Source organism: Carassius auratus, chromosome 42 (genome assembly GCF_003368295.1).
Source record: "Carassius auratus strain Wakin chromosome 42, ASM336829v1, whole genome shotgun sequence".
In the NCBI taxonomy this organism is placed as follows: Eukaryota; Metazoa; Chordata; class Actinopteri; order Cypriniformes; family Cyprinidae; genus Carassius; species Carassius auratus.
Window position 1 is genome coordinate 5,313,137 of NC_039284.1, and position 25,044 is coordinate 5,338,180.

Sequence of the window (25,044 nt, forward strand, 5' to 3'; positions counted from 1 at the left end):
ATCACTCATTTTGCATTCCAGGCCAAATCCAGTGGCTATGCATTTACATTTTTAAGTGTTTATATATATAAGAAACAGACTTGTCTATCTGGCTCCTGAAGTTCTACAGCCTTCAAACACAGACAGAAATACTGACACACAAAGTCACACAGACACACTCACTCTCACACAGACACACGCAGTAAACCTGGCAGGTAGGGAAGGAGAAACTGAGACACTATCTGTGTTTTCCAGGTGTTGTTCTCACTCCTTGGTGCGTTTCACAGAGCAGAAAGCAGATGAGTGGAGTATGTGTACTTTTTGCTACACCTCAGCTCCCAGGTTTTGAGAGATTTAATCTTCTGAAATTTGTTTAAATATGACAAACTTTCTCCTAAGCCACCTAAGCTGTGCTATCACTGTAAATAGCACTGTTTATTTTCTGCACTGAAACATAGCTAAAGGACTGCTATAGTGCACAAAATAGCAGTCTATTTGGATAAGAAAAATCAGGACACAACTCAAATGCTTATAAACCATACAGCATGTTTTTTTTTTTTTTTTTTTTTTGAGAAAGTAAAAAATGCACAAAGTTTCCTGTGAGGGTTAGGGTTAGGTGTAGGGTTAGTGTATTGTGATAGAATATAGAGTTTCTACAGTATAAAAACTATTACGCCTATGGGATGTCCCCACTTTTCACAAAAACAAACGTGTGTGTGTGTGTATCCATTTTTAGCATTCTTAAATTTATATAAGGTGTTTTTTTTTTTTTTTTTTTTTTTTTTTTAATTAATACTTTTAGTTAGCCAGGATACATTAAACTGATGAAAGTGACAATAAAGACATTTATAATATTATTTAAATTGCTTAAAATGCTGTTCTCTATTCAGTAATAAGTATCAATTTTTCCACAAATTGCTAAAAAAAATCAGCTAATTTGATATAAATAAATCTTAATTTATGTACATTTTGATAAAAAAAAAAATTATGGAATCATGGAAATTTGGCTGTGCAAAATATACAATATAATCTCAATGGATTTAAAGGCTCAAATTTTTTATGCTGAATATCATTTCACACTGTTTTCTTTTTAAAATCAATGACATTTCTTTACGAGACAGTTCATGTATCTTTTCTATTTTAATGCACACACAGAAAGAATAAAGGTAGAAATGAGAGTTAGCCCTCCTTGTAATTCATCAGTGCCTCATGTCCACGCAGCACGGGGAGCTCAGCCATCAGGAAATGACTGTGATCTTACGGGTGAACTAAAGTAAATAAATAAATAAACAAAGCCCAGCAGTGACTGTGCGGAACAGCAACCCGGGGATAAAATTGTTGCCGCTATTCAGATTACAGGCAGGACTAAGTTTAGGAATAAGGCTGCATTATTCATGAAGACTTCTGGCATAGTCAGAGACAGATTACCCTGCCTGGCTATGGGCCAGAGAGCTGCAGATCTCTTTCTGTCTGTCTGTCTGTCTTCTTTCTCTCTTTTCTGACACCTCAATCCATCTATTTTTCCCTTCTTTTTTCCTTGCTTTCTTTGTGGTGTTGTACATCTATCTCGCTCTATCCTCTGCCTCTGTTTTGCTGCAGTTTCCTATCTCCTGCCTCCCACTGTGTCTTGAGTCTTGAGTCTTTCTTTTTTTTTTTTTTTGTCTGTCCACAGCTTGCTCTCTCTTCCACTTGCTATGGTGTCAAGCTCCTAACAGACAATGGTCTGGCTGTCAGTGAGATGATGGTGTTTGCCAGAGGAGTGCTCAGCTTTTACCTGCAATGAAAAGTGCACCACATGCTAGGCCTTCAAGGCACATGCATGCATCTCAAGAGACGTTCAGCTTTGAATTAGTTACAGACCAGTCAAGTGTATTTAAATCCTGGGGTTGTTCTCAGGTGAAGAGAACAATTGTGTGGACTTTAATTTTAGTACCTTGGTTTTCTTTTTCCCTGGCTTCTGTTTAGATTCTGCCCAGTATGCAACAGTTAGCTAATACAGTGAGAAACAAAAGTTTGAGTGAGATTCACAAGAACTTTTATTATTATTATTATTTTAACCATTAAAATTAATACACTTTTTTAAATCAATTTACGGTGTAAAACATGTATTTATTTATTTACTTACTTTTTTAGCATCTTGTGTCATGATTTACAGCACCTTGGCACATTCATTTTTATATTTTAAATGTACATATTAGTAAAAATTTTAGTAATATTTTGTGAGTTTGTCATCTTTTTTTTCGTTAGGTTTTTAACTTTATTTGTTTTTTAATTTATACATTTTTAGCGGATATATAGGGAAATATTTTTTAATTTACAATTTTGAATCCCAGATTTTCAGTATGGTCACATTTTTTCCTGATTCATTGAAACTTTAAAGAGTTTTGTTTCAGTCACATGTGTCTAAGTGGCATTTAAAGTGACCAAAATGTACATTTTTGAAAGTGGCATATCTGAAATTTGATAGAATTTTGAGAGCAAAACAGGTGTTCTCTAGGAAATCGAGTTTACTCACTACTTAAGGCCTTAAACAAAACTGTGCAAAGATTTAGTACCAAGAACCTGAAAAACTTTGCCAGCAGAATAAATCATTTAAGTTTGTATTGGAGCTATAATATTTAAAGTGTCAGGTAGGCTGATAAAAAAAAAAATCCCATTGGTGATACCAAATAATCCCAATTTGTGCGCCTTGACTGGGTCAAGATCGGTCTTTATTCTAGTTTGTAGGGCATTTGACAGCACAGTGTAACACAGTCACCTCCGAAGACCCAAAATTTTAACAAACCAACCATCCTCTCCATTGGAATTGGAATGTAACACGTCATGAAAAAGCAGCTGATGGGGCTAATGGGAGCTCAGCATTGACAGACAGACATGCTGTTGTTTCAGACACTCCCTGCACTGGGCATTATTCGTCAACGGTGACCAGATTGTCACAGAATAGAGTTTGTGTGGTGACGCAAAGACACACCTGGCGGCACTCCCTTATCCCCCTTGTGTCGTAGAAGCATTATTCCTCAGCACTGCCTGTTCCAAAACAGGATCTGCTGTCAGGGGGCTGCTTTTTCATTTTGATGTGCTTTTGGTGTGGCTTTCTTATTTGAACGCACAGATCCCAAAGAGGAGGTACTTTCAGGATAACCGCAATAATCCTTTCAATGGCACTTAGCTGACTGATTCCCCATCAGTGGACTGTAATGTTGAGCTTATTGTCTGGTAAAGAAGCCTGTATTGTGAGAGAAACCAGGCACTGGGTCAGTGTTTGTGTCATTTAATGGAGAGTAAAGTGCTCACTGGGGTGTGTGGCTTACACAGCGAAGGCGAGTTATCTGGCTGTAAAACCGGTCCCTGAACTCCCCTCGCTCTCACTCTCACCTCGTTTTCTCATCGTCTGCTCAACCAAACCATCTTTCAGCCTGCCCTAGGGGAACTGAACTATAGCCTTGTAGAAAATTAACTTTTCACCAGACTTGTTATTGGGCGGTAAATTGAGAATTTACTAGACATAAACATTTCTTATGAAACTGTATTTAACATTATTCTATTAAGTATTTTTTTTTCTTTTTTTACATTTTAAAAGCATTTGCTAATAAGCACCAAACAAAGCATGCCACCATTGTCAATGGAGGTTTGCTAACAATTGCCAGCTATAATACATCTGTGGTTGGTACTGTTAAACTGTTGGCATTCATGTTTCTTGGTAACAGCGAAATGCCAAAACGTGTCTTTACAAACTCTAAATGATAATTTAGAGTACTCGTACCGCATTTAATGCCAAAATGTTGAAGTTTTTAAGTGAAAGGGTGCCATCTGTTATGAAAACCTTCCATCAAGTTTGTTCCTCAAAAATTGGTTTTGGTGTTGTAATGGCAGAAATGTGTCATTATTATACAGTATATTTTTAGATAAACTTGGTGACAACAAAAGGACTTCATTTACAAAACTGCAATGTAAACCATCACAAAAGTCTGGAAAACTGGCTAGAACCTGTTTAATTCACTCGCCATTCTTGAATATTAGCCGAACATTAAATGTATAGCCTGCTTTGAAAGCCTAAAGTAAACTTAAATTTTGACGCAAACTCTTAAAGGTTTTTTTTGTTTTTGTTTTTGTTTTGACTAGATAAACTTGACAACAAAATGACAATTTACAACATGCAATGTAAATCATCACAAATCTTGGAAATTATCTAGAAACTATTTAACTTACTCGCTTAATCAAATGTTAAATCAAGAGCCTTTTAAAGACCAGAGTAAACAACTTTGATTAAAAACCCTAAAAACATATGTGTAAGACTGAACGTATTTCACAGGACAATATACTACTATTTAATAGCATCCACAAAAACGTGTACAGTACTTGACAAATACATTTTTATCCAGTGCGCTTTTTGTCTCCAGAGGTTATTAGCGATAAAAACGTGTTTTTATTCTTGTTTAAACTAGAGTTTAACCAACTCTTCTAACCCCCGTCTATTGTTTTTGTGGTCTCCAGTGGTTTTGTTGTTTCATCTCCTCTGTTTCTTCTTTGACTATGAAAGGACTGGTCAGTCCACCTTGTGTAACTTATTAGTACAAAAAAAAATCATACAGAGTTTGCGTGCTTAGAAAAATGTGTCTGTGCATGTACACTATGTGTGTAGCATACTGATGATGAAATTTACATCATGTGCACTGTACATAACCTACAAAAACATCTCTCCCTCTTACAGCAACCATTTTCATCCCACCTAATGTTTTTACAGGGTCATATTGAAAATGTGTTAAGATGTTTCTCACCTCACTGTGCGAGGGCTCACCAAACAAACTTGTAAATGGTTGCCAAAGAAACAAGGCACAGGGACAAAGTGTTGCCGTGCCCATATGGATGCTCGATGATGATGATGTGCTAACAGCACCTCTGAGCATGGAATGATTTACACAGCAAATGTGGACCGTGGCACAACGCGCGTGTGTGCTGGTGCATAGTTGCTCTTCAATCACCCTCGCTGCTGGCCATGGACGTTCTACAGATGTGGACAATTACAGGCTCTCCAAAGCCAGATGTGTGTAATGGGTTGGTTGGAGTGTGTCAGTGGTGTTCTCCAGGGACAGGGTGTTGTGGAGTGGATAGTTGTTGAACTGTAAAATGCTCTCTCTGACTGTCTCAATTAACCAGTACCCGTAATGAGCCATCGGAGGGCCATATTCATGTACGCTCATTTTGATTCATTTCTCTTTATGTGTACTCTCTGCTGGTTTGGTCTGGATCCAGTTTGAAAATTTGAAGGGGAATGCATTTGAGTGTGTTTATGGGAGCACACTCTTAAAAATAAAGGTTCCAAAAGGAGGTGTTTGCATTGAATATCAAAGAATGAATGTCATACTATTATGGTTTTCTTAAAAGAACATTTTGATTGTGAAGTGTAACTTAAAGATCCTTTTATCCACTATAATGAACCTTTTGTACAATGGAACTGTTCTATGGATGTGAAAAGTAGATTCCAATAAAGGAACTTTATTATAAGATTGCATTTGCATTTAAATCCAATATACTCTTACATCACAGTGTTGGGTGTAATACATTACTAAATAATTAATTACTGTAATTTAATTACATTTGCCTTGAAAAAGTAAAGCAAGGCATTACTCTTTCTGTCATTTAATTTGAAGATTTGGCATTTAAATGGAGTTTGACTGATGTTCTGAATAATTTTTTTTATGATAAATTGAAATTTTTTTTAATGTTTTTTAACTCTATGATCCATGGATGTATCAAAGAAAGAAAAGAAAAACCTGGGTTTGGTTCAGGTAAATCATAAATCCATATTAAATAAAATTAGTGTAACAAAGTGTTACAAAGTGATAGAACATATTTTACTGTTTTCTTGGCATTCTTATTAAGGAAATTGAAGATAAAAGTTTTTTATTTTTTTATTTAAGCCTGTCATGTAATGTTGTTGTGGGTTGGAAGTGGAGAGTAATAGAGGTCCACAACAAGACAACAAGATTACAGCTATCACGTATTAAGATTTATTCTCCAAACCAGAGAAAATACATGACATTTAACAGTGTGAGGACCGCCAAACAGTATCATGATGTTCTTGTTTGCTTGGGTAAAAATGGTATGACGTTGTAAAAGTAATAGCTCATTGTACATGTGTGTATTTGGCACTTAATGAAACCCCTTCTACACTCATGAGCCTTTCTGGTTTTAATAACTTGGTAGATCTCTGCTTGTTTACTTGCAGTTTGTTGGGTTTTCCATATTCTCCATGCTTTGCTTCTCTCTGCCACTTTCTCCCTTGTCTCCCTTGCCACGTAGGACATTGCATGACATACCCTGGCTCTGTGGAATATCAAATAATGACTTTACAGTGCCAAGCCAACCTGCTTCTTCCAGCCAGAGCCCTGTCTCCATCAATGAAAACTGATTTGATGATATGCTTGAAAGAACAGCTTTTCTATAGGCAATAATAATTATGCACAGTGGTCGGAATTACGCGCTCCATGTGAACAAGATGTCTAAACTTCATTTCCCTGTGTTTTGGTCATAGATGTGAACCGTATAGATTTCCAGCTTGTATTGGACATTACTGTTCTTTTGTGCACTCTCACCATGCAAGGTGTTTCTGTACTTCATTATGGTGAGAGGCTGGAGATGTGTGTTCATAGGAACTGTCCTCAGGAGGTGGAAGTATGATAAACCCAGGGGTCGAGGCTGCTCCCAGATTGAATTTATATGTAACAATCTGTTTCTATCTCAGCAGCAGATGCCTGGCAACCAGGTCCATGCGATCAGTGGTGGACAGCTGTCATTGTCAAAAGAGAAATCACTGTGAAGGCTGTGAAAAAAAAAGTGGTAGCTCTCATCATAGCAAAGGAGGGGGTCATTGTGAAGAAGTGTTTTCCTCACCTTTCACAGTTAATAAGAGAGCAAACAGTACAGCTCTGCAAACAGATGGGTCATCATGATGGTTGACTACTGATAGTAGTCAGTAGACTAGTTTGTCTTAATTATTTCTATATATTTTCATAATCTTGGTATCATAAGAAGTTTTGTTTTTGTTAAAATATATATTGGTATCCTACTGTTGATTGGCAAATATTAGACTTTTTGGTTGCACTTTATTTTACAGTACATGTACTAACATGTACTTATAGTGTACTTACAGTGTATTTATCTAAGAAAGTTCTGGTAATACAAGGTAACTACATGGGGTAGGGTTAGGTTTAGGGGTAGGTTCAGGGTTAGTACCTAGTTATTACATATTTATTGTAAGTACTATAATAAGTACATAGTATGTACATGAGGAACAGGACTGTAAAATAAAGGGCTACCGACTTTTTAAAATCCATGTTAGTTGGTACTTTTTGTGTATGTATTGGCCACTGCCTAATGTAATATTTAGCAATCCTTAAAATCAGTATTAATTCATTTTCACTTTCCATTTGGATATTTATATTTATATACAGTGTTTTCATACTGTACATTATAATGTTATAACAATTTGTAGAATTTAATACACTTGATTACGTTTTTTATTAATATTAATAATAATAATATTTATTATGGAGAACTGTGGGTAAAAAAATACCAATGTCCAATAAAAAGTGTAACTTAATCTTATATACTGACATTTTGTTCTGCTTTTAATGGAAGATTTATTTATCATGACACTCCCAATCCTCCACAGTTTTATTCCCTATAATATAATGTATGTATTTTGTTTTTTAATAATGCATTTTAGTATTTTTAGCAATATCAGGGTATCGTACAAATAAGTTATGTTAAATTCATCTCTTTCATAATTCCTTCATATTTAGACCGATGTTTGGTCTACTAAGAAACAGAACATTTACCAGCCCTGTTTTAACAGTACATTGCTTCCTTAAGTTGTAACTAAGGCACTCTACCAACTAGTCAGTTTTAGATGCGTTTTTTCACACCGTAGTTGATATCAGTGTGTTTTGTGGTTACATTAAGTTTCAGCCCACAGCAGTTAGAGGGAAGTCAATTGAGGCATTTCCCATAATTCTTTTGGGGTAAAAAAATATTCCCAAGTAATATCTATGTATAGTACACAGCAAAGCTTTTGTGGATCAACACTGGGTTGTGCTCCAAGTATAAAACCAAATTAAAGGCTGTTTATCTACAGCAGTGCACTCTTGAGAGAGAGAACACATATGCTATAGCTGAAGGATAGATTTGTTGATGTGTTGGGGATTGTTGAATATTTTGAGAGAAGAGAGGAAGTACTGAAGATGAACGGGGATGGAGGAGCTTTCATTTGTGGTGGTTTCTTGGAAAATGTTTAAACTGCAACTTGGAGACCCATATAAACATATGAACTTTAAGTGAACTCCTGCAGTTTTATTCACTATGAAGTCATATCCACTATGAAAATGCAAAATTGTTAAGAGCCGTAGATGAAACATCTACACATTATTCTGTATGAACTGTAATAACAAGAACAAGTATGTAAAATCATAAGACATACGTTTCTGTCTCATGTTGCTCAACTGGTAGAGCATTGCTCTAGGAACACCAAGGTCATGGGTTCAATTACCAGTCAGCACACAAAATGATGAAAGTTACTTTCCTTAAAAGTATCTAATATATACATTACATTTTTAAATGAAATGTCAAATCCATCCCTGCAAGGCGTTGTGATATTCTGTCTCATTTGGTGACTGCTACATGTCTCATTTGACATTTCAGCATGTCACTTATTCACTCTCGTCTCATTTTCACCCATCACATCGTGGTGTATCAAGTCATTTTACATTCAAGTTGCATTTTCTAGCAAACAAAATATAATGCTGTCATAATTGTCCTTAAATCCTTGGTGAGAACAAAAAGCCTGGGCGCTTGTATAATGACACATAAACACAGTGCTTAAATATGAGGAGCTTTTTAAAGAGGTATCTATCTTCACTGCTTTTATTGTGAATGCACAAGCATTATGTTCTCTCTCTGTCGATCATTTGAGGTAATTACACCCACTCTGTCAAAAGAGGAGTACCTCTATGGAGGACTCTCATTTCCTAACACATCATAATACATCAAAAGGCAATGATAGGCCATGGCCTCTTTGTAAGACGTGCATTTCATACATCAGATATAATTTTGCTACATGATCAAACAAAGCAGTGAACAGTGTGTTTAATGGCTTGGGTACATCACCTTTAATAGGTTTAGCAGTTAATTAGTCAGTGTCAGAGTAATGCTTGCGTAGTATGTAACCTCAGTCAACAAAGTCAGTGGTTTTGCCCTGCGGTGCATTTTGACTTGCTATTGATCATTTCAGAGTAATTGTTTGATCATAATAGACTTGCGTCTTTTAAAGGGATAGATCACCTGAAAAGTGTCATTATTTACTCACACTTATGTTGGTCCAAATATGGATGACTTACTTTCTTCCATGGAAGAAATATATATATGTACATATATATATATATATATATATATATATATATATATATATATATATATATATATATATATATATATATATATATAATGGTGAACTTTTACATTTCAAAATGGGCATTAAACACATAGAAGTGCCATGAAAGTGTCTATGGAGCTCACTATGGAGCTCATGTAACATTCTCCAAGTCTTTTGAAACCATAAATCCTCGGCACAGTAATAGATAAAATAGTATTGTCCTTAAATGCCAATCTTTTCAATGATTTGGTTGATGAAACCAAACTTGAATCAGACTGATTTGTTCTGACTCAGAGATTTATTGCAGCATTTAATAGCTCACTGCAAGAAACTATTTACAGTGAATATATATTTAAATTTCTATATCTTTTCACATAAAACTAATGTGTAATGTAATATTTTTGGTGTTTCCAAGCCAAGTTTGACGCCTATGTTTTAACACTAGTGCCACATCTACAGTTGTTACACACCCCTTCGCCCAGTGTTATCAAACAACATTTGCCATTCATTCAATTTCATCAACATGAGTTTTATTTTCTGTGGCCCTTTTTATGTCTCTCACTCTCTTTTCAATTTCCCTGCCTTCTTTCTTTGTTAGCTTGTTCATTTCTTGTAAAGAGCGAATAAAAGCAACCATGCCTTGCCCTTGAATGAGGGAAGGTCAGATAGAGTGTGTTCATAAAACTTTGACCTGCAAGGTCAATATTCGGTTCAAAATAAATGAGTGAAGCAGCCGCTCATCATCTGTCTGCTAAAGGTAGTGAAATATAAGTCAGCTCTACTTTTATAATGTCTTTTTAGGAAGAAATTGAGAAAATATGTTTACACAGGGTTTATTTACTTTTTTAACGCCATGTAATTACCAAGTGAATGGAGAATTAATTGCCATTAAATAGTATATATATATATATATATATATATATATATATATATATATATATATATATATATATATATATATTATGATTATCATACACTATTGTTCAAAAGTTTGGGGTCTTTTAAGTTGTGTTTTTTGTTTTTAAGAAATTAATATATTCATTCAGCAAGATTCCATTGAATATATATATTTTTTTGTCTTTACTACTTTATTTAAAATAAATGCTATTCAGTTTATCGAATAGTCCTCAAAAATGTATCACATTTTCCAAAATATATATATAGCAGCACAACTTTTTCAACAGATAATAAGAAATAAGCATATTATAATGATTTCTGAAGGATCATGTGAAGACTGGAGTAACGATTGCTAAACTTTCAGCTTTGCGTCACAGAAATAAATTACAAATTTTTAATATAATATTAACAATATTAATATATAATAACAATAATATTTCACAATATTTACTGTATTTTTGATCAAATAAATGCAGCCTTGTTGAGCACAAGAGTCTTTTAAAAAAACTCTAATTGACCATTCAGATGAAACTTTTTTATTAATTATATTATTTTTGTTCTCATGACAATGTGGTTATTATTATCATTATTATTATTCATGCATATATGACAAACAGCATGCCAGTGTGCACAGCTCATATACTGTAAATGACAAACTAGTCTTGTCTCTTGGTGAAACGCTACCTGTCACAAAAAAAACATGAAGACAAATACCTCGTATATTTGATTTGGAAGCTTAATACGAGGAATATTCCGCATATGTATAACCACATGGAGTTTTGAGTAAAAAAATGTGTGGTGTGAGTCCTGACAGATGTTTTCTTTAATAGATCGTTTTGGCTTCTGATTTGAATCGTGTATGTCACTTACATCAGCAACAGTCTGTCTACCGCTCTTACAATTCAATTTAAACCATATTGCAGTTCTTAATAATGTCGCTGGTGTGTAACTCTGGGTATCTTTATTTACTTGCCAATTTTACTCACAAGAAAAGAATAACTATTAAGCGTAGCTGAGCATCAGAAATGACAAAAATGTGTTCTTTTTCTCTGTAGAGGAAAGGCCGGACTGCTCCAAGGCGAGATGTGAGGTACAGTTTTCGCCACGCTGCCCTGAGGACTCTATATTGATCGAGGGCTATGCTCCTCCAGGTGAATGTTGCCCCCTGCCCAGCCGCTGCGTGTGTAGCCCAGCCGGGTGTCTGAGGAAAGTATGCCAGCCCGGGCACCTAAACATCCTTGTATCCAAGAGCTCAGGCAAACCTGGCGAGTGTTGTGATCTCTACGAATGCAAACCAGGTAATAAAGTCCAGCATTATGTTAACTGTGGGGATTCATCATGTAGGTCAACTAGCTCCCTTAGTCTAGTTTTGTTGGAGAACAGCAACCAAACCAGTTTGAACCAGCCTACGCTAGTATGGTATAAAGGAATATTTCACCAAAGCACGCCATTTATATCCATCATGTCCATTTTTTACATCCCTAACTGTATGGAAATTACTGTGTAAATGTTCTTTTAAAGAGCTTCAACTTTTTTGTTCTGTGAAAAACAAGCACCATATATATTTGGAATGACATGAGGGTGAGTGTATATTGAGAGAATTTTCATTTTTGGGTAAAATATTCCTCTATGTTGGTTTTTCTCAGATAAAAAAACCAATGCTTTGTCAACTTTTATTGCAGTATCAGATTCTTTTCCTGCTAAATAGATGGATTGTTGTAGAGTCTGGGGAATCCACACCAGAAACCGGGTAGTGATAGATTTGAATTCTTTGCAGGTTACCTCATGATGCTGTCATAGTACCTTAATTTTAATATATCTTCTTCTGTCACGCTGTATTTTGCTGCAATATGGCAGCCTTGATCAGAGATAGTCTCTTGGCTTCAACACAACATAAAAAAAGCAACAGTAATTAATTTCCCAATACACCAAAGAGAGCGATTTTGTGATTTGGGAGTTTGCCAAAGCCTTTGAGACACGCTAAAGCCATGGGCTGTTGAAGATGCATGAGTGGTTCTGCTTCCAGAGACAGTTTAGTAGATAGGACACATATGTGTTCGGGTTGTTTTTGTAAAAGAGACTTTTCTTGAAAAAAAAAAAGTTTACATGAATTGGTTTTATTGGGAAGATTTCATTTTTTTTTTTTTTAATTTAACATTAAACCAGTTTATAAAAACCTTAATTTATAAATCATTAACAAACATCATAAGTGCTTAACAGACCATTAGTTAATATATATTCACATATATTCACTAGAAATATGTTCTTGATGTTTACTAATGAACTTACTAATGACTAGCATATGATTATTTAATGTAAACTGACATGCTTACAAATATGAGTAAACTTCCAGTTCATATGATCTTCATATGTTGGTCTTTGTTTGTTGTGTAGACCTCTATTTACACATCTTAACAAATAACCTATTAATTATTTGTTCATGTTTTTGCAGTACCCAATCTAAAGTGGAAACTATTCATCATCTGCATATGTTTATAAATGTTTACTAATCATTAGTACCTTTATGGGCATTGGACTTTTAGCTAATGTAACACATTTTGTGTAAAGGATGGCAAGTTAAGTTAAAAAAAAATTAGTTCATTTATCAAAACAATATAATATAGAAAGATTGAACAATTTTCCCTTGTAATAATCAAATTGATGCTTTTTAATAAGTGCTTCATCTTATGGAATTTAAGGTTAATGGCATTTGTAAGTATTTTAACTTACATGAAATAATGATTTGTTTGAATGTTATCTGAGCATTATATAATGTTTAAGAATTATTTATTAATTAAAGTTATTATAAAGTGTTACCAAACCTTAGCCTATATTATATAATGACTTTAGCACTCTAAAAGTGTTATAGTGTTTTATAACAGGTAAATCATGTGCTTGGATGAGAGTTTGATGAGGTGTGTTAATTACAGGCTTTGATGAGAAGTGATACATGTTTTATGTCTTGTTTTGTGTTCAGTGTTCAGTGTAGACTGCAGCACAGTAGAGTGTCCACCGGTGAAGCCCGTCCAGTGTCCGGCGGACAGCTATGAGACTCAGGTCAGACTGACAGCAGATGGCTGCTGCACCCTTCCTACCAGGTTAGATGTTATAACTGCCTCACACACACTCAAGGTTAGATTGTTACATCTGTCTAATGCGTACAACGTAGGTTAGTCTCATATTGACACTTCAACTTAGACGTTACACCGGTCTCACTTACAGTCTAGGTTAGGTGCCATACCTCACTCACTCACAATCCAGATTAGACATTACATCTGTCTCACACTCCTGGAAGCATATGGTGCTCACAATTTAGGTTAGACATTTCCCTTCTCATGCTCGCAATCCAGGTGAGATGTTACATGTTTCATAGACATCACACTTGTTACAGTATAGATTAGATGTACACCTGTCTCATGCTCACACTCCAGGTTACACAGTTACACCTGACTCACACACATTTAAACCTTATTTATACATTTATACACATTTATAGCTGTCAGATGTTAGGTTAGATGTTACACCTGTTGCACACTTGTCGTCTAGATTAGACGTCACACCTGTCTCATGCTAATAATCCAGGTTAGAGCAAAACAATTGTCCAAAAACATTATTGCTCAGTAGTTTAGCACTGGTTCTCAAGTCCCAGTGTGTCTCAGAGTATTCATATTTATTATTTTAGCACTGAAAGTTAATAACTTCAGCGTGACAGAAGAGAGTGAATTAGGTAGGACAAACACCCCCCCCCCGCCCCCAACCACCAGCAGCATCACTTTCTCTTTCTCTCTGTTTCTCTCCCTCTGTTACTCAGATGTGAGTGTTTGCCCGGCCTATGTTCCGTCCCACAGTGCTCAGCAGGGACTTCCTCACAGGTCGTGTCCCGTGGTGATGGAACACCTGGAAGGTGCTGCGATGTGTTTGAGTGCGTCAACGGTAGGTTCTGTTTTATGTGTGTCTTAATTAGTGTTTGTGCAGGTGCTTTGGCAAGGTCGTCTAGTCTGCCTTAGTGCCATTAGCTCAGATAGAACATTACTGGAAATACATGCTTTTACTACATCAGTTTCTCTTCTTTTAAAATCAATTTGCAGTGTTTTTTAATGTCAATTGGATGGCATTTTAATTCATTTTACATTTAATGGTTTGAAAACCCCAAAAAGCCATGTCTTTTTATATTATTGTTCCCCAAATTACTCATTCTGTGTGTCTGCAGGGCATAAGTGAATGCTGGCTGAGTATTGTAGTTAGAGCTACATTAAGAGTAATTTTCTGATCATTTAAGAAAATAGCTTTAGCTATGTTAAAATGTATCATGAAAAAAAATCATATTAAAGATAGGATGCCTTTTTATACCTATATCTTCAAGTTAATATTATTCAGTTTGATATTTGTGGGGGATTTTTAGCTGTTATTTATACTGTATTATGAATTCTTTAAGTTAGGTTGCAAATCGTTGTTCTGTTATTTATTTATTTATTTATTTATTCGGAGAGCAAACTCTCAAAATATAGAAGCACAATCTGTAAAATATATTTATGTGTGTCCTTTTCAAACAAACTTCCAAGTTCAATTCACACCTGTTTTTGAGACACCTTTTGTAGAAATGGTGGTACCAAAAATAGAGGCTTAGGCCGCCATTATAATTTAAGTATATGTTTGTGTGTGAGAAGTGTGGAAGGAAAATAGAAACTCTCAACGCGAGAGACACACGTAAGAGAGGACGATATAACAATAGGTTTAAGACTGATTGCTTTAAGAAGTAACAAAAAAGTGTGTATGACTAATTTTTTTTTTTTTTTACAATTTCAGTCAATTAATTTTTTTTATCTACTTCTAATTGCATGATGTGATGATTAATTAAATTAAAATGGCTGTGAAAATACCCCCAAAAGATCATTTAAAGCCATTATTGTGTTAAATGAGTAAAGTATCAAGACGACATTATAACAACTAGCGTTCGAAAAAATATATCATTTGATTTAACATAACATTTATTTCACATAAAAAATTTTGGCTATAACGCCGCAACATAAATTATGGAACATAAAAAAAGATGAGTTGATAAACATATCTGTATTTTTTTGGTTCAAACATTAAAAGCCACCGGTAACCATATCTGCTTGGCAGAGATGTATAGTAACGAAGTAGAACTACTTCACTACTGTACTTAAGTACTAAAAGGCGGTATCTGTACTTTACTAGAGTATTATTTTTTTCTCCTACTTCCACTTTTACTTCGGTACATATTTTCGCTGAGTTTAATACTTTTACTCCGATATTTTTTTTATGTGCTGCATCGTTACTCGTTACAATTATGATGTTACGAATCATTCCATTACAAACCACTGCCAGAACTGTAGATGGCAGGTTTGATGAAGCTGGCACATCATTGAGCGAATCAAGCGATTAAGAAGACTGAGCGTGACTGAACTGCTGTCTGTGAAGAGAGAAATGAACACCGAACCGAGCCAGATAATGACTCGTTCACGAGTCAAGAACTGGTTGCATCGGTTTTCTGATGACCAGTAACGTTAGTTCTTTCTGACAGTTCGATTCAGTAAACCAGTTGAAGAAAACAGTTCACCGATTCTTTTGCGCTCGATTCAATGGCGTCATTGGCGTTGACTGCACATTGGCTCATAACATTAAGAATCAGTTCAGAATCAATCACCAAAAGAATCAGTTCGGTTCCAGACGCTCTGTGTGTCGGTTTGCTTCACGCTAAATCACACATGCGCAGTATCATCAGCTCCTCGGTTCACGAATCGGACGCGTCTGACAGAAACGGTTCTTGACTCGTGAACGAGTCATTATCTGGCTCGGCTCGGTGTTCATCTTCATTTCTCTCTTCACATCAGTTCAGTCAGTGTACTGTTTGAGTCAATGAATTACTCCGGGATATTGGTTTGTTTTAACTCAGAGGGAGTGTCAGACACATTAAACAAGTTAAGCTTAATTCATCTGTGGATTAATGCGTATTGGAGACGCGAACAGTTTAAAACGATTCAGTTCGATTTGGTGAACTGTTTCAAAAAGATCCGGTTACATCGAATGATTCGTTCGCGAACCAGATATCACAAACTGCTTTGTTTTTAACTGTCTTACAACAGACACGGAAGAGAAGACAATGCTGAATAAAGTCGTAGTTTTTTCTATTTTTTGACCAAAATGTATTTTCGATGCTTCAAAAAATTCTAAATGACCCTCTGATGTCTCACGGGTTTGAAACAACATGAGGGTAAGTTATCAATGACATCATTTTGCAAGTTGGGCTAACTAACCCTAGTAACCGTTTTTTGTTTACAAGAAGTTACAGTCAAAGGAATTGTTATTGTCCTTTAGGTTAATAATTTGAAATAGTAAAAACAATATGTTCAAACTTTTGACTATTTTCTTTAATAGCTACATAACACAATACTTCTACTTTTACTTTCAGTACTTGAGTAGTAAATTTTAAAATAGACTACTTGCAATACTTAAGTACAAAAAATGTTGAATACTTTAGTACTTCTACTTAAGTGTGGTGCTTAAAGAGCACTTCTACTTCTACTCAAGTCACTTTTTTGATAGAGCACTTGTACTTTTACTCAAGTATGGTTCTCTGGTACTTTATACATCTCTGCTGCTTGGTTACCAACATTCTTGTTTTTATTCTGGTTACCAACATTCTTCATTATTTTATTTTATGTTCCATAAAAGAAAGTAAGTTATACAGGTTTTAAACAACATGGAGGTGAGTAAATGATGACAGAATTTTTTTTAGGTGAAGTATCACTTGCATCCATCAACAGAAACATATATTAGTTGAACCCAGTTTGTTTTACGTGCTATTTATAACAAACCAGCAAACCATACAGATGCTTTGTCAAATTTAAAAGTTGAACCGTGGTCCCAGCGCGTGCCGAACCTTGTGGGGTGAACCGAACGGTTCTGATTTTTTTTCAGCGAACCGTGCCACCCCTAATACACACACACACACACACACACAAACTAAAATTGCCAGTAAGTGGGGGTACATGTCTTTATCTGAAAGTCATTAAGTCATTCATTCATTCGATTAATTCAAACTGCTGATTCATTCAGAAATGAAATAAACTGCTCTCTTTATGAAAGGGTCATTGAATCGTTGGTTCAGTCGATTCAAACAAATCAATGCTACATTTCTTAGAGATGCACATCAGTTCTGCTGTCGCTTACTATGTTATATTTTCATTGACACAATTGAGCAAAAACAGACAATAATGTATCCTTATCGTAATGTAGCCTTATGTATCTAAAATATAACACAACATTTACTTATATATTAAGCTGCTGCATAAATTCACATTTGCAGACGTGCTATTTGGGACAAGAAGCACTCATTTAATAGCCTATTACAATTGATGCTAGTGTGATGTCACTTTCCAACTCTCGTGAGACAAATAAGCAACTGCATCTTTAAAAACAAGCCCAATATTATTTTATTATTTATTAAGCCCAATATTATTTTATTATTTATTATTATAATCAATATTATTTATTATCAATTATTTATTACCAATAAATGAGCCTGTAGCATATTAAAGTGAAGTTATTTTATAAAAATCTGCAAAATGCAACAAAGTGCACTATCCACTCTGATCACCTGTGAGCAGGATAGGGTTGGTGAGATGGAAAAGGAGAAAAGACAAGAGCTTTAAGGGGGAGCTGTAACATTGCCACATATTTATAGCCTAATAAAATATATTCAAGCTAAATGTACATACTATTTACATACATATTATTATTATAGCCCATGATAATTAATATATAAAAACATTGTCAGATTTTCCTAACAAGCAACATAAAGGCCTAAAATAAGCCCTTTTCCATCTCACCAATCCTATTCTGATAGGATATTGATGATAATAAATATGCACAGTATGTATGTATGTATGTGTATGTGTATATGTATATATATATATATATATATATATATATATATATATATATATATATATATATATATATATGTATGTATGTATGTATGTATGTATGTATATATATATATATATATATATATATATATATATATATATATATATATATATATATATGTATGTATGTATGTATGTATGTATGTATGTATATATATATATATATATATATATATATAAGCACGCACACACACAAATATATTGTTATTCATATATTATATTGTGATATATCGCTTTTTGAAAGCTGAGTTGTGCCTCCTGTGCACAGCCGTACACAAACATACACATTACACTGTGCTCCTTAACTTATAAAGCGTGCATTGAGAGTTGGGACAGAAAGAGAGAGTTTAACCCCATAGTCACTGTGGGCAGAGCTGTGTGCAGGTGGTGGAGAACTCTTTTAGATGAAGAGCCACAGGAAATCAAAGCTGTAAACATCAGCGAGCACCAGGCCGTATGTCGTGCTTTGGACTTTTTCCATATTTGTGGATCGACAACCACCAAGAGTAAGAACAGAATCAAGGCTCCATCCAAACACAAAGGCTCAAGAGTGGTGCTTTGAATAAAGGGACCCATGAAAACAATCCCACTTCCCCTATAGTTGTTTTTTTTCCTTTCTGCTTCAACTATAGCCAGGCCTGGGGCACACAATAGATGAAAGACATACCAACAAAGGGAAAGCGAGTGCAAACCAAGGACTCGCTTTTCCATATTCGTTATTTTGCAAGTCACCTTCCTTCCAAGCACGTATGTATATAAACAAGCAAGCATAGACGGCGGTGTGGTGTGAGGTGCCAGGTTGTGTGTCGTCGTCACAGCGGGCAGTAAAATTAGCCTCAGGCTGATTTGAGAACAAAGCGCTGAGGCCGGAGTGCAGTTTGGGGAGCATCAAAGCTCAGAACAGAAATACAGGCTAATTGAACATCTGGCCACTGGTGGCTGTGTACAGTGTAGAGGCTGATTTCATATTCCACAGCTGAGGGGGTGGAAGAGAACATGAAGGAGCGACGAACAGGGAAAATGAACTCATCCCCTTGGATGGACAGAAACTGATTAATATTCAAAAGATATCACACCAACGTCATTAGATGAGTGACCTTCCTGAGACTGTCGTGGAATACACAAATTGACACAACAGATGAATACACTGCAGAAGGATGCGAGAAAACCACAAACGGTAACGTTTCTCCTGTAGAACAAAAAGACAACATTTAAATGGCTTATTAGTGTATAATTTTTGGAATGGAATTGAGTGGAGACAAGAATGCAGTGAGTGGAGAAAAAAACAACAACATGAAAGTATCAAAAATAGAGACAATAGCATTGTGTGATGTACATACCGTATTTTTCGGACTATAAGTCGCACCTGAGTATAAGTCGCGTCAGTCCAAAAATACGTCATGACGAGGAAAAAAACATGTATAAGTCGCACTGGACTATAAGTGGCATTTATTTAGAACCAAGCACCAAGAGAAAACATTACCGTTTTCAGCAGCGAGAGGGCGCTCTATGCTGCTCAGTGGTAAACTACAGGAGCAGTGAGCAGCATAGAGCGCCCTCTCGCTGCTGTAGACGGTAATGTTTTCTCTTGGTTCATGACTCTCGGTTCATGTCAAATTCATTTTGATAAATAAGTCTGATATTTGAATCCGATATTTTTGCATGTTAAAAAATAAATACGATCTCACGTTGTGTCAAATACATTTACACACTGCCTCTGTAACTTTTCTTCAATCATAAAAAAATTCGGATTGGGTTCAATTTTACGCATTTTTCACATTCGTAACAAGCATTTTGAGAGGTGTTTTGACAACTTGTTCTGTGCATGACAGATTTTTAGGATGACAAATCCGAAAAGACGCATATGAAAACTCAGTGTGCCAGGACTTTAATTTAAACTTGAGATTTTTTTTACAAATCGGACACTGTTACTTTTCTCATGACTGTGCCAACAGTGTCTGTGTGTTCCACTAAAGAAGTAAAGTCAAATGGGACTTGAACGACATGAAGGTGAACAGATAATGACAGAATATTCATTTTGTGGTGAACTATCCCTTTAATTTGATTTATATAATGCTGGGTTCCTGAAAACTGTCTCTATGAATCTTTAATTGGAAGAAGGAGTCGCCATCTTTCACTTTTGTCCTCTGTAATGTGTGATAAGGTTTATTCAATGTGGCATGCCTTAATGAGGATTTGACGCTTATTAAATTCAGTTTATACTGCTTTTATTTGAAGTTTTTCCCTGTAGATTTGTCACATTGACACTTCATGGACGTATTGCAAGCTGGTCATTAGCTGGTACAAGATGGTCTAGATTAGGCTTGTGTAGCCAGCCAGATGTTTGACTGTAAGCATAAGCTCATGTCCAAGTTGCAGCTAAACAAAGAACCTGCCTGTTTAGACAGAAGGAGACCAAGTGACTGAAATGTAAATAGACCGACCACAATAAAAGGCTAACATGAAAAAGCTGATCCTATATTGATAAGTCTGTTGCATACAGGTTTACATAATACTTATTTAATGGCATTTCTTTACCAAGTAATATTGAGGTCAGAACTGATCCAGTTATCAGAACGTTAAATAGACCTATAGTGTAAATTGTCAAACTACTTTTAAGCTTTCGTTTTTCATTCAGTGTTATTCCTGAAACCATCTTGACCACCTAAATCTGTTAATCTGTTTTTCAGCAGGGCAGTCTAAATTCAAGAAACGTTATCTACATAAAGAATCAAAACTTTGAATTTAAGTATATCAACTGTGCCATTTCTGAACAAATTCATGGCTTGATGATTCTAGAAACAGCAGATGTCAGACCGAAAGAATCCCATCTTTCTCTGCCAGTCACTTACTCGCTCGCTCTACAAGGCGCCCACACACACTTCCAAAGGCAAGTATTTAGGATGGCAAGGGAGTGAGCATTCTCAGACAGTGTTTGTGCACCACATTTTTCTCTCAGACAGTGATGTCACCCTTTTGGGGAGTAGATAAGAAGAAGGTCTGATTAGTGAGTGTATGTGTGCATCTAATCGAGAACATTCCCACCCTGAGCTAATCGCAACTCCTTTCCGAAAGTTTAAAAACCGTGAGCTAACTTTGACCACACCAAGGAATTTTGTGTAGATTTGTGTTGATCTCGTAATGTACCGAGCAAATTGATCAACAAGTGAATATGCGAACATGTTGTTTGACTGCAGTAAAACGGCAGCCACTCTGCCACATTTGCGCATGGTAGATTTGCTTTGTCATTAGCAGTTTTTTTTTTTTGTTTCATAATTTGTGCATCTTCACACATGAACTGGCGCACCTGTCAGTCCCCATTTATACAGCCCCACTGCTACAAGCCCCATCATTACGTTAATGTTTGCCCAGAGGGGGGTGGTCATGGAGAAGGGCACGATTGGCGGTTTGCACAAGTTGTTTAACCTAGGGATTGAAGGGCGATGTATTAAAGGTTGTGAGTGCTGATTTTGATCCTCTTCTCGACGAAAAGAAAACGTGTTTTGTGATTGTGTTGTCAACATCTAAGCGGTTAGCATTAGGATTAGCTCTGTACACAGTAGCGCGTTGTTCTGTCTCAAATGACATATGAAAGAACAATGCTAGCGTAAACATAACACTGTGGCCCGTCGTGAAGCACAGGCATCTCTTTTTTTTCAGAGAAGGTGTCATCAGGAGAGGAAAGTCATTTTAAGGTAGGGCTCGAATATGAGTCACCAAGGGGCCATTCACTTAACATGTGCACTGTGAATCCTACAATGATTGACGGGCCCCGCAGGCACTATGCTCTCCCTTTTATACTCTACTCTTATTTATGTCTGCTCCAACACAGCGACCGCTATCTTTCACTGATAAAAAAATAGGAAAACATGCACACAAAGGCGCCGTCTTTTTTTGTTTTGTTTCTCGACAACTTAGCCTTGATTTGCAGGTGTTGTGTGGTTGTAGTGATTTACATGTTCAGAGCAGTGGCGGGTCTTGGCAGCACAAGGCACAACTGTGGAGCGGCGCGTTATCACATTGTTTAGTCTGCCTCTCAGCAGCTGCAGCCAAAACAAGCTAGCCTGCAGCATGGGGGAGGGCTGAAAAACACCGGGAAGGCAGCTCCTGTTGGGCTGTAGGACAACTAGAAAAGCATTCTCCTACCTAACACAGAAAAAAAGAGGCATCTCAAGCATCTGAGAGGATGATAACTGCAATCTCCTCAGCCTTTCGGAAATCCATTTCTTCTTCATGGTTTCAGATTGTTTTCTTCCCTTTCCTTAGGGTGAAACTAACCTTACATCTGAATGTGTCTACTTCCCTACTCTATAGAAGGTGAAAAACAGTATTCATAAAAGAGGACACTCTTAAATCTAAAGGTTATTTATTGGCATATATGGTTCTATGAAAAAACTTATGGTCCATGAATCCTTTCCAGTCCACGAAAGGTTCTTTATGAAAAAAGATTCTGTAAAACCTTCTTCACACTAAGAAAAAAAAAGTATATTTTAAGAACCTTTTTCTACTTTAAAGAACTTCAGTTACAGTTAAGCTATACCTTAGAAAATGTATATATGTTGCAGGCTAATGTTATGTTTTGTTGACTAATTCGTATGAATTAATACAATCTCATTTGTATGTTTTTGTGCGTTTTATGATCTGCTTATGCTAGAGTGATGGTTAGGCTTAGAGTTTAGGTAGGGGTGTACCTTCATCAACTTCTTAAAATCATATCCTATGAATTCGTACAAAATTACTGTTTTATAAAATAGTTACATTTTCTCATGGGATTTTGTTGGACGTTCTACTAGAAATCACTTGATATTTCCTCAGCTTCCTCGGCTGCAAGGCTTTGTGTGCAAAATAATGTGTCTTAACTTACATCGCTACTTGTTAGGAAAGAGTAGAATATTAAGTTGCAACATTTTGAAAACAGCTGTATTGGCTGTGGGTTTTGTATCTATTTATTTATTTTGCAATCCACAACAGAAATCAAAACTTGTTTTTTTTACGCCATTAGCATATTAGCATGCTAACATTTATACACCCTGATGAGCAACACTGTGAACAAGGTCTCTTTTCACATGCAAAGAGCAGGTTAGCCAATCATAAAAGGGTCATTTGCATAAACATCCTTTACCCAAAGCCTCCACAGATGTCCTACCAATAGATGTCATTTCAAAAGATGTAAACAACCCCAGCAGGCAAAATAGATCACAGGCTAGTTGTCTGGCCAAAAAGCTTGGGCTGTCCCCTTTGACTCGTTTTGTTGTTTACAGAGCCACTGGCAGTCACAGAGACTAGCATGAATGCTCAAGATGCCTATTTCATTGGTATCAATCAGGTAGTAGGGAAGTAATTTATGTGTCGAATTCCAAAATATAGCACTTTTAATTCTAAAGGACTGAAATGAGGAGGAAAATGGTCATATAAAACTAAGTTACAAATATTTTTGGTGCATGAAAGCTAAATTAACGATATAAGTGGACTTCAGGGGGAAATATAATATGCTACTAAAGTATACAATATGGCTCCTTTAAAAACACAAAAAATGAGACTCACGTTTGTGGTGCCTGGATCGAAACTGAAAAACCGCCCGTGATGAATCATGACCTCAAGCGGGAGAAATCTGCACAAGTGCAAGTTTGCGACTGGAGATAGGTGATTATGTAAATCCCCCACGTTAAGTTTTTGCAGCTTTTGAACGGCAATAAATGTTGTTATTTTAGGTCGCAGTGCTCTGTTCAGGAACTTTGAGACTGAGATGTGGAGGTGTTTTAATCTCCAGATGGAGAATTTCATTACTGCCTCTTCACAATCCTGTCAAACTCTTAGAGTTAAATATAAATGGGCTCTTTTTCCTCCTGCTTCAGATGGCCTTTGTGTAATAAGAAACACTTTGTGAGTATGTGTGTGTGTGTTGTGGCCCCGATGCTATTTCTCTATTTTCAGAAAGCCATATGAGAACACAGGTAGAAGCCATTCTTAATTTGTATTCGTACAGATGTGTGGAGGGTTGGGCGTTCATACAGATTACATACTTGGCTTCTGTCACTTTCCTCAGCTCGAACAGACGCTGCGAGTGCCGTCATACACTCTAACAATTCAGGTGGGGCCAGTTAACAGCTGCTGGCCTCCAGGCCTCAGAGGGGAGGGGACCTGTTGGATCCCGAGGCAGAGAAAACTAGGCTTTGGCGTCTCTGGGTGGTGTTTCCATGGTTACCATTCTCTTCCACTAATTTACACTGAGGTGTGGCGTTTCATACGAGAGGAAGAATCTCCTCCACTCCAAATTTTTATGTTTACTGATGCTTATATATGATGCTGTACATTATTAAAATATCAGCCTGATGGAATCTTCAGATTTTATTTGCATGTTCTGCACTGATTGGAGGAACGTCTAAGGAATTCTCTATCAAAAATGTATACATCTTGACACATCAATGACAATCTACAGATTTTTTTTTTTTTCTGAATATTTGTGCACATTGGTTGTGCCACATGACTTTGCGTGTTGCACCACATGCAACCAAAGAAAAACACTGCTTGCAATTATGCAAAACTACATATGGTATTATTTTGATTTTGAATTTAAAATGTGCTAAGAAACAAATCTTCAGAACAGAACGGAAAAAAAGAAACTGTCAAATCAAGTTTTCATAGTTCTTCTTGTCTGAATGTGTCGCAGGGAGACAAAAAGAGAGAAATGTTCCCACTTTTGACACAAAAGGCCAAACAGTGTAACTTTTACTAAAGAAGACTACATTGATGTAAAGTAGATTTTAAAGGTGATTTATTTTTTAT

At 36.0% G+C, this 25,044-nt stretch overlaps 1 protein-coding gene across 1 annotated transcript in view; it reads left to right on the plus strand.

The window, feature by feature from the left end:
* The window catches only part of LOC113060464 (cysteine-rich motor neuron 1 protein-like), a 100,227-nt gene that overhangs the window by 41,977 nt on the left and 33,206 nt on the right, over window positions 1–25,044 (plus strand). The window contains exons 3-5 of the mRNA XM_026229391.1: window positions 11,362–11,604; window positions 13,284–13,404; window positions 14,118–14,239. Of these exons, the coding sequence (XP_026085176.1) occupies window positions 11,362–11,604; window positions 13,284–13,404; window positions 14,118–14,239 (486 nt within the window). The remainder of the gene's footprint in view (window positions 1–11,361; window positions 11,605–13,283; window positions 13,405–14,117; window positions 14,240–25,044) is intronic.